Source organism: Lactuca serriola, chromosome 6, assembly GCF_051521515.1.
Source record: "Lactuca serriola cultivar US96UC23 chromosome 6, Lser_US96UC23_V15, whole genome shotgun sequence".
Taxonomy (NCBI): domain Eukaryota; kingdom Viridiplantae; phylum Streptophyta; class Magnoliopsida; order Asterales; family Asteraceae; genus Lactuca; species Lactuca serriola.
In genome coordinates, this window is record NC_136413.1 from 63,092,790 (window position 1) to 63,103,647 (window position 10,858).

At 33.2% G+C, this 10,858-nt stretch overlaps 1 protein-coding gene across 1 annotated transcript; it reads left to right on the forward strand.

The window, feature by feature from the left end:
* Nucleotides 1-4,413: 4,413 nt before the first annotated feature.
* On the forward strand, nucleotides 4,414-6,496 carry LOC145058749 (high affinity nitrate transporter 2.4-like). Its single transcript, XM_079006646.1, has 2 exons — nucleotides 4,414-5,393; nucleotides 5,497-6,496. The coding sequence occupies exons 1-2, from the start codon at nucleotides 4,581-4,583 to the stop codon at nucleotides 6,277-6,279; spliced, it is 1,596 nt and encodes a 531-aa protein (XP_078862772.1). The 5' UTR covers nucleotides 4,414-4,580; the 3' UTR covers nucleotides 6,280-6,496.
* The last annotated feature ends 4,362 nt before the right edge of the window (nucleotides 6,497-10,858 follow it).

Here is a 10,858-nt window from a genome sequence, read left to right on the forward strand (position 1 = left end):
ACAAATCAAAAATCCAGGGGAATTTCAAATAAAAAATTAACATTACTAATCCAAATCAACATTTCAGTCTTCTGTATTTTGTTCTTCATAAACCAACTTCAATTTTACATGCCATTCTTCAAGAATCATATTTAGTTTAACATTTTTTTGCATTCCATTGGTATACATTCCATTCATGAATTAGTTTTCATCATGCCTTCCATTCTTCTGCATGAAAAAAAAAACTTTTAAAACAATATGAGATCCACTATCAATAAAAATTGTTGAAAAAAATAATATAATAAGTTAAGTATATTCTACAAGAATGTGATACATTCATTAAGAATGAGATAAAAAATACCATATATAAGAAACAAAATCACTGGAATAAAAAATCTTGTGATATAAACAAAAATTCTAGCAAAATAGAATTATAAGAAATTTAGCATATTTTTAAAAAATGTTACCAAATTCTTGTAAGAATGTGAAAAAAATATAAGAAATTAAATATATTCTACAAGAATGTGATCCGATTCATTAAGAATGAAAAAAGTAACAAATATGAAAAATAAATCAATGAATCAATTATTCTTGTGAAATAAACAAAAATTCTTGCAATTCTTTCTGAATGAAATAAAATTAATTACATATTGTAGAGTAATAAACAAGAAAAATAAAGTCTTTAAAAGAAAGACCAAGAGGTGAAGTTTTAATATTAATCAAAGCAACCTTTGAATCTATAAAAAAAAGACATATCATGATCTTTGGGAAATTGATTTTGAGCACTAAACAATGAGAAGCTTAAACTGAACTAAAACTTTAATATCACACCAGGCCAACAATTTATCAAAGAAGAAAAAAAATTGAAGAAAAAGAAGTACCACATAACCGTTACTTAAAATTGGTGACACGAAGACTACTCAATTGGAGAGTTTTTAATGAATTTATTATGCATTTTTGTTGAATTTGATGGCTTCTTGTTTTTTTTGGTTATTAGACGAATCATTCTCATGCAATTGCTACACTCTAAATAATATAACTAAACACAAGTATCACGAATAACAAAGTAACATCAACCATGGCATAGATTCACTCCAATTAAATAGAAATAGTAGACATGAGCCTCCAATTAAGTAACCTAAACCTCCACACATAACATTACGCCTCTTCAATAAACAAAAAAACAAAAAAAATCGAACCACTAATCAAGTTAAACAACAAAAAAGTTAACCCAAAATGTATTAAACACAAAAAAACATTAGAGCTAAATAAAATTAAACCATAAATTGAATTAAAACTATCTCGAATTAAACCTAGTGAATTAAAGATGTTGCAGCAGCGGCGTCGACGATTGTGTGTGATTGCGATGCAAGGGCTTGAGAAGGGTTGATGTAAGTAAAAGTTTGGCCAACGTGTAGTTACCTGTTACCATAGTTACAGGAAATCAAAAATAAGTTACCATATTTATAAAGAATTTATATTAGATAATAAATTAAATGATTGGTCTATAATTTGCTATAAATTCATACAATATTTATAAGTTATATATGAACCTAACTCTCTCTCTCTCTCTCTCTATATATATATATATATATATATATATATATATATATATATATATATATATATATATATAATTAGTTTACATATTTTTTTTTGTGTATTTTAATGTGTTATTTTTTTTAAGTATTACTTATGTATATGTATTTTTATGTATTTTTATATTTTTAAGTTTCTTAGGTAGATGCTTATGTATTTTAAATGTATAAACATATTTCTATATGTATTTATATGCATTTTTAAGTAACATATTTTTTTTTTTATCTATTTTGATGTGTTTTTTACGTATTACGTATTTATATGTATTTTTTTAAAAAAAAACTTATATATATGTTTATGTATTTTGAATGTATAACCATATTATTTTTTATGAATTTTTCATTCAAGTAGTCTTCATCACTTCATGTTATTCTCATAGCTTCTTTGAGTATGTTTAAATGGTTTTCTATATACACACATATGCAAAATGCTTAAAATATATAGGTATGTAAGAAAACCATCTAGACATACTCGAAAAAGCTATAAAAATTGGATGAAATGGTGAAAACGACTAAAAATAAAAAAAAAAACATAAATACATAAAATTAATATGGTTATATATTTAAAATACATAAAAATACAAAATGATCTATATAAAAAACTTTTAAAAGATATATAAATATGTAAAAATACATATAAATACATAATACAAAAAAACACATAAAAATACATAAAAAAATATATAAAATACTTAAAAATACATATAAGTACGTAAAATATATATATATATATATATATATATATATATATATATATATATATATATATATTTACCATTTAAGATACATAAACATCTATATAAGAAATTTAAAAGATACATATAAATATATAGTACATAAAAAACAACACATGAAAATATATAAAAATATGTAAATTACTTAAAAATCTAGATAAATACCTAAAAAATATGCATTTAAAATACATAAAAATATATAAATATATACATATAAAACTTAAAAAATATGTAAAAATAGATATACATACATAAAAAAATATGTTAATACATTATATACAACTTTTGACGAAATCTATAGAAAAATCTCATTGTTTTGGAAAAATTAACAGTTTGGTGTCATGACCTGCTGGACATGTTAAAAATTGCTAAAATGAATAAATTAGTCGGTTTTTTATTAAAAAAGTTAAATAGTCATTACTTTTTTGTCCAAAAAAATAAATTTAAGACTTTGTTAAAAATCTTGTAGTATTACTGAACTACAAAAACAAGTCTGTACAAACAGAATTATACCTTAAGATTGCGACATCCTTTCAACTTTCTTTTCGAGTTGTTGTCGATCTATGAAACCGAGAAACTAGCTTCAACATCATATTTACATTTCACTTTTTCTGTACTTTTGTTCCTTGGACCCAATGTCATACATCTAGAAGCAATCGATGAACCAAAATGAGAGTAAAGAAGGAGACGACTTAGTGGAGGGTGATTGAAAAAGTGTGAGACATTGGTGATTTAGAGGGTGTTTGAGATTCCTTTTCAAAATTACTTTTTGGATTTTGGTTTTTTCAAAAGCTAAAAATTTGAAAAGGTATTTGGCAAATCTAAAAATCTTTTTAAAATGACTTTTTGGCACGAAGAAAAAAAATGGTTTTAAAATTCATGAGTTTGTGACTTTTGTAACTTTTGATTTTTTGGGTGAGGGAGAGATTGAAAAAGTGAGATAGATGGTGGTGATTAATTTTCACTATTTTGACTAAGACCATCTCCAATGCATTGAACCCATATGAGTTCAATGGATTGACACATGTACATTCTATTTTCTATACAACTTTACCCATTAAACTCTATACAATTTAATGGATTGCCACATCATTTATCATTTTAATTTTTATTTATTGTAATTTTTTTAAAAATTAATTAGCATGAAAATAAAAATTAAAAACTACAATTAAAATTAACATTAATTAAAAATAAAAAATAAAAAATTATATATATATATATATATATATATATATATATATATATATGTGTGTGTGTGTGTGTGTGTGTGTGGAGAGAGAGAGTATAGAGTTCAATGAGGATTGAATTTCCCATCATTCTATTGAAACCTAATCATTTTCCCACAATTGGATTTTGAGTTTAACGAGATTAAACTCTCCATTAAACCCCATTAAACTTTTCATTCTATTGAATCCTAATTATTTTCCCACAATTGGATTTTGAGTTTAATGAGATTAAACTCTCCATTAAACCCCATTAAACTTCCATTGGAGATGACCTAATATAATCGAGCTCTCCTCAAGCGTATCCCACGTCATCAATCGTAACTAGGAAATCCGGATAAATAAAAACTTTTAAATTACAACTACATAATTAATGGCAAAAGAGATTAACAAAAGAAATTAAAGAAAATTGAAAAACTAAAACCCCCCAAAAAATTAACTAGATGCCAGATATGCATGAAAACTAACTCCTTTGGCAATGGTTACATGAAGTTAATTAGATATAAGTTGAAGAAAATCAATGATAAATATATCATAAGTACGTTTACTAAAACTAATTATATTTATTATCGTCGATCGTGTCGATAGTCTATATTTAAATACTTTTAATCAGTTTGAATATGTGTGATCACACCTTTGAAACATAGTCAAATATCAACGTGTCCCTGTGTATCTTTGCTGTAATATAACCTACAATTATTGATTAATTATAATGCCTGGATAAGGATAGACATCGTTTGGTATCTACAATAAGTCTCTTATCACAAGATGCGGCAAACGGGATTCCTGCCATCTACAGAACCCCCAACCTTTTGGGAATCTCAACAAGCCATACATAATTATTCTAAACTCTCCTCGACCTCGAATGTCAACTTTCTAAACCCTAATTACAATATTCATGACACGACTCCCAAGTTAGGAATTCCAGCTCATCACTGTATTTCGAAGATGGTTTTGCAATTACCTTATATAAACAATCCCTCCATACTCCAAAAATATCTCACCCCAGATCAAGAACAATTTGAAGAGTATACAAGTTATATACTATGCCTGATCAAATTGAAGGATCTCCGGGGACTTCCATGCATGGAGTCACAGGACGGGAGCCGGTTCTGGCCTTCTCTGTTGCTTCTCCCATGGTACCCACTGATACCACCGCCAAATTCGACCTTCCGGTAGACTCTGAACACAAGGCAAAAGTCTTCAAGCTTTTCTCTTTGGCAAACCCTCACATGAGAACCTTCCATCTCTCCTGGCTCTCTTTCTTCACCACCTTTGTATCCACCTTCGCTGCGGCTCCACTCGTTCCCATCATTCGAGACAATATCAATCTCACAAAATCAGATATCGGGAATGCTGGTGTTGCATCCGTGTCTGGAAGCATTTTCTCCAGGCTTGTAATGGGTGCTGTATGTGATATGTTGGGACCCCGCTACGGCTGTGCTTTCCTCATCATGCTTTCTGCTCCGACAGTGTTTTGCATGGCGCTTGTAGAAGATGCGAGTGGGTATATCGCAGTGAGGTTCATGATAGGGTTCTCTTTGGCGACATTTGTGTCTTGTCAGTACTGGATGAGCACCATGTTTAACGGTAAGATCATTGGACTAGTGAATGGGACTGCCGCCGGATGGGGAAACATGGGTGGTGGTGCAACACAGCTGTTGATGCCGGTGTTGTTCGAGATCATAAAGAAGGCTGGTGCGACGCCGTTTACAGCGTGGAGGATTGCCTTTTTTATACCCGGGTGGATGAATGTTATTATGGGGATTTTGGTGTTAACTCTTGGCCAAGATTTACCAGATGGTAACCTCGGTGCTCTTCAGAAGAAGGGTGATGTCGCCAAAGATAAATTCAGCAAGGTATGCATTACATTTATGTTCACACTTGGTCATTAAGTAATTAACTAAAGAATTTCGAAGTCAATTTGATACTGAGATTTTGATTTTGTGATCGTTTTTCCAGGTGTTATGGTATGCAGTGACAAACTATAGGACGTGGATCTTTGTACTCCTCTATGGCTACTCCATGGGTGTAGAATTAAGTATTGACAATGTCATTGCTGAGTACTTTTACGACAGATTTGATCTAAAGCTTCATCTTGCTGGAATTGTTGCTGCAACTTTCGGGATGGCAAACATCCTTGCTCGACCTTTTGGAGGATGGACATCAGATTTCATGGCGAAAAGGTTTGGAATGCGTGGCCGACTATGGAACTTATGGCTGCTCCAGACAGCCGGAGGGATTTTCTGCGTCTGCCTCGGCCTAGTCAACTCCTTACCTTTAGCCATCACCTTTATGATCCTCTTCTCCATCGGAGCACAAGCTGCATGTGGTGCAACATTCGGCATCATCCCTTTCATTTCCAGAAGGTCTCTAGGTATCATTTCAGGAATGACCGGAGCCGGTGGAAACTTTGGATCTGGGCTGACCCAATTAGTGTTCTTTGCAAACGCATCGTTCTCGACTGCAAAAGGGTTGTCTTACATGGGTATCATGATCATATGTTGTACACTTCCGGTGAGTTTGGTTCACTTTCCTCAGTGGGGGAGCATGTTCTTTCCGGCTAGTAATGATCAAGTCAAAGGCAGTGAGGAAAATTATTATGTTTCTGAGTGGACGGAGGAGGAAAAGCAAAAGGGGATGCACCAAGGAAGCATTAAGTTTGCCGAGAACAGCCGGTCGGAACGAGGAGGGAGGGTGGCGTCATTTCCAAGCCCACCAAATTCCACTCCTAACCATGTTTGATTTATTTCAATCAGTCTCCCGACCAATTAGTTTTGTTCTTGAAATATAATATTACATGACTTATATGCAACAATCATGGAGGCGTTTGCCTAGAACATTTAGTATGTATCCAACTGAACCTTGATAAAGTTATACGTATATGTATGTGTGTATTCAAATTGTTTGTCCGATGTGTAATATATGTATAACTTGAAATATAGTCGAGCTTTGTTTTCAATCTTTCGAATTATCAAATTAGAATTTCTAGATGCAAAATCGTCATCTTATAAATAAATATGTTAAACATTTAATTAAATAATAATAAAACTAATCGAGTAAGCCTTGTCAATGTCAATTGCATAAAATATGAATTGATGTCATTGTATCTGTCACGCTAGTATCTATTGCGCCAATAATAATAGAGTATGAATGAACATAATCTATATTGGGATGTGGTTATTATAATTCATATATGAATATATAAGAAAATTGAACAAGAAGATGATATTATTAGGCAAGATGGTCGAGTGTACAGGCATGACGTGGTCCAAGTTTTTTATACAGATACACTATTGTTGGAATTCCTTAGTTTTCAGCAAGTTGGTTTCCTTAGGCAACAACTGACTCCATAGACAACAAGGAAACATGTTGGCTTTCCTTGTATAGATTAAGTTTTAGTATCTTAGTCTAATAGCTTTAGTTCAAAGCTATATAAATACATATGCATAACCGAGTAATGGTATCATTGAGTTTTGTGTTATTTCTCAATAAATTGGAGAGTTATTCCAAAAACTGTTTTCTTCTTTTAGTTCTTTAATTGGTATCATAGCTTCATGAATCAACACAATGTAGCCGAAGGAGGAAGACGCCTCCCTTGTCTCAATCACAACCGATCTATTGGTTATAATTCCCATCCGACATGGGCGATGCCACTGCACCACCAAGCGGAAAGGAAATCAGGGCCACCTCGGTTCAACGTCTGATGCTAATGTTGGAAAATTTAGTATAAATATTTATATTTTACTAACTTTGGACATATATAAATATATACATATGTTGTATATATAATTAACTCTAAGTGAGTTTGTGTTCTCCTCCGTGAGAACTTCGAAACGATATATTATATGTCCAAAATTGAGTATATGTGAATAAAAACAAATCTTGGAAATAAAACAAAGAAGGATCGTTCAAAAGTTATTTGATATTGCTATGATAAACCAGGTACATGAAACACGTTTTATTTTTATTTTAATAAATCGTTAGTATATGTCTTTCCCATAAAAACCACGGTGTAACGTCCGGTTCCTAGTATGTATTTAATTCGTAATTTATTCATTTTTGTATAGAAACTCGATGAGTTGGAGGCCCTAAACTCGTCGAGTAGAGATGGATTGGGACGCGGGTTATGAAGTCTACTCGATGAGAAGGATTGGATTTCATAGACCAAAAACACTGAAATTGTGCATGGGCGCGACCTGCTGTAGCTCTAATAAAAAGCAAATCTTGGGAATAAAACAAAGAAGGATCGTTCAAAAGTTATTTGGTATTGCTATGATAAACCAGGTACATGAAACACGTTTTAGTTTTATTTTAATAAATCGTTAGTACATGTCTTTCCCATAAAAACCACGGTGTAACGTCTGGTTCCTAGTATGTATTTAATTCGTAATTTATTCATTTTTGTATAGAAACTCGATGAGTTGGAGGCCCTAAACTCGTCGAGTAGCGGTGGATTGGGACGCAGGTTATGAAGTCTACTCGACGAGTTGAGAAGCTTCAACTCGACGAGTAGGCTGGCAGAATAAAACCCCAATTTTCAGGGTTTTGCACCTTATTTAAACACCTTAACCACCATAAGCTGGCCTCATTTACAGCCTCCATTGTCCCAAACCCTAGCCACGAAACCCTAATTCACTTTTGAGATTTTTGAGCCAATTTTGTGCATTCTGTGTGATTTTGAAGACGAAGATACTTGAAGAAGGACCAAGGACGTGTAGGAGGAGAGTAGATCCTGAAGTTGGGCTTCATTTTCTGTTCATCTGAGGTATAAAGCTCCTACCTTTCCTACAATATGCTTAAATCTAGTTTTAGAATGTTTTCTCCATGTTTTGGTCCAAGAATGTTGGTTTTTGGGATTTGGATGTCCCATGTGGGCAAAGCCTTCAGATCTAGGGTCTTTAGGGGACTTCATGGCATAAAGGTGCCAACTTTATGGCCATGGAAGTCCCATGCAACTTGTAGACCTTCTTTTTGGTCTTTTGAGCCAAGTAGACCGTGCATGTAAGTAAAGATAGGAACTTTACGTGGCCAAACTCTCCCTAGAGTCCAGATCTATGACCCCTTGGCTTATCTTGAAGTTTTGATGGCTTTTGGGGTTGAATCTAAGCCATTTTGAGTTAGTGTTAGAGCTCATTCCTTCTAGGATAGGTCTTAATGGGTAAAGTCAGAAACTTGACCCTCCTATATGTGTATTCAATCTAGATCTGGAATATGGGACTTAGATTCAAAGACTAATGGCTTAATACATTAAGAAAGCTCAACAGACTGAAGAACTCGACGAGTTTATAGAGGAACTCGACAAGTTGGGTCGCGATTTCAGGGTTTTATGATTTATGGAGCTCAGCGAGTTGAAGGGGTCAACTCAGATATGCTAGGCAGCACCCAAATATGCAAGACAATATTTTATTGTATGGTATGTGGTATGATGGGGGAACTCACTAAGCTTTGTGCTTACGGTTTTCAATTTTAGTTTCAGGTACTTCTTCGAAAGGAAAGGAGCCTACATGATTGCAGCACATCACACCATGATTTCCGCACATGAGATTCTTGGGAGTTATACTCTGATGTTGTTTTATTGTGACATGTTTTGACTATTGATACGTTGGTTTTTATATGAGTTGAACTATGGATGTTTTCAGACAAATGGTTTTATAATTATTAAATTAAAAATGAAATTTTTGGTCGTAAATTTTGGGATGTTACACAGGGTAAATTAATTTTTAATATAGCATTGTCAATCAGAGTATTTCACAGAAAACGGAAAAATGTGGTGTGTGCTCTATAATCATCCCGAGCCCTTCCAATTGAAAACCAGAGTACCTGAAACATAAACTGAAAACCATAAGCACAAAGTTTAGTGAGTTCCTCAAAATACCACATAACATACAACCATAGAATATCATGCAACATACATATAGTTGCCATGGCTCCCCCCATGGTCTTTATCTGATATGTTATGGACTCCCCCAATGGTCTTTAACTAGAATGTCATGGGCTCCCCCCATAGTCTGATATCCAAATGTCATGGGCTCCCCCGGGGTCTTCCATGCAAGCATCACAGAGACAACTAGCATACCACGTATCACAGAAACAATTAGCATACCACATAACACATAATGGGCCGACATTGGTGCCTTCGACGCATGGATATAGTGAGGAGACTCACCTCGAATGCAGAAGCTTCCTGAAAGAAATCCCTAATTGTTGCCCTGACAACTTCCCGAGCCAACAATACCAAATGACACCCGATTAGCAGTTGGGTTCTAATCCATAACTATAACTTCATACCTGGGTAAAAAGACCATTTTACCCTTAACCTATCATTGTCTAAAACTACAGCCCAAACTATAATCTGAAAGGCCTAAAGGCCACTTAATCAACTAATGGCCCAATTTTCTAAATTGGGCCTAAACCTCTACATAGTCTTACCTTAAGGCCCAATCATTTATTTTAGTCCTAACACTTGACATTCCGATGGTCCAATATCTCACAATCATCAAAGCCCAAATATGGCCTAGTTATGGCCTAATTTTCCAAATTGGGCCTAAGCCTTTCCAATATCACACAATCACATGCATAGAAGCCCTATGCGCCTCCCAAGAAGAATCCCAACTAGCAAGACCCAGTATCTAACAACCCATCCCTTCCTGATTCCAATCACGTTGTGGGTCTATCAGATAATCCAAATTACCTCCCATATTACCATACTAATTCCTTGAGTTCTTATGTTGGCAACGGAAAACCATAACACTTGCTGATGCGTGCAAATAGCTACACCTAAATTTATATTTATAACCTAACTAACTTAACTAACTAAACTGCACCTAGGCAGTGTACCTAGTCAAATTATAGAATAGTCGGGTAAGTCGGGTATCGATCACAGGGAACGGTTTTGACTAATTAATCTATTTACTACTAAATCATCCTAATTATTAACAATGAAATGTAATTTATCTAATTTTGCAAGTTTAGATGAACTTAACTTTTTAACACAAATTCAATCAATTACTAAAAATACTCTCGTTTAGTTCGAATTCACTTCTTCTTTCTTGTTAGCTAACAATTATGGTTTATCAAAGTTGGTTATCTGATTTATATTATATTAGTAATTTAGGTCTAAATTTACCAATATTTAACTTATTTATGTAAAACTATGCATGGTCACACAGAATCAAACACAGAATTAGTTATGATTATGAATAAGCTATGTAAGATTTATTAGGCAAACATAATTATGGTCATAACATATGCTCTCTAACACAACTAAATTTAATTACTTCAATTACTTTCCTAAGATTTTGTCAATCCTAACTCTAGCAAT

Bases quoted from the DNA above. Each gene is read 5' to 3' on its own strand.
- LOC145058749 (XM_079006646.1), top strand. From the start codon at position 4,581: ATGCCTGATCAAATTGAAGGATCTCCGGGGACTTCCATGCATGGAGTC. The intron at 5,394-5,496 runs GTATGCATTACA...TCGTTTTTCCAG, and splicing joins CCAAAGATAAATTCAGCAAG to GTGTTATGGTATGCAGTGAC.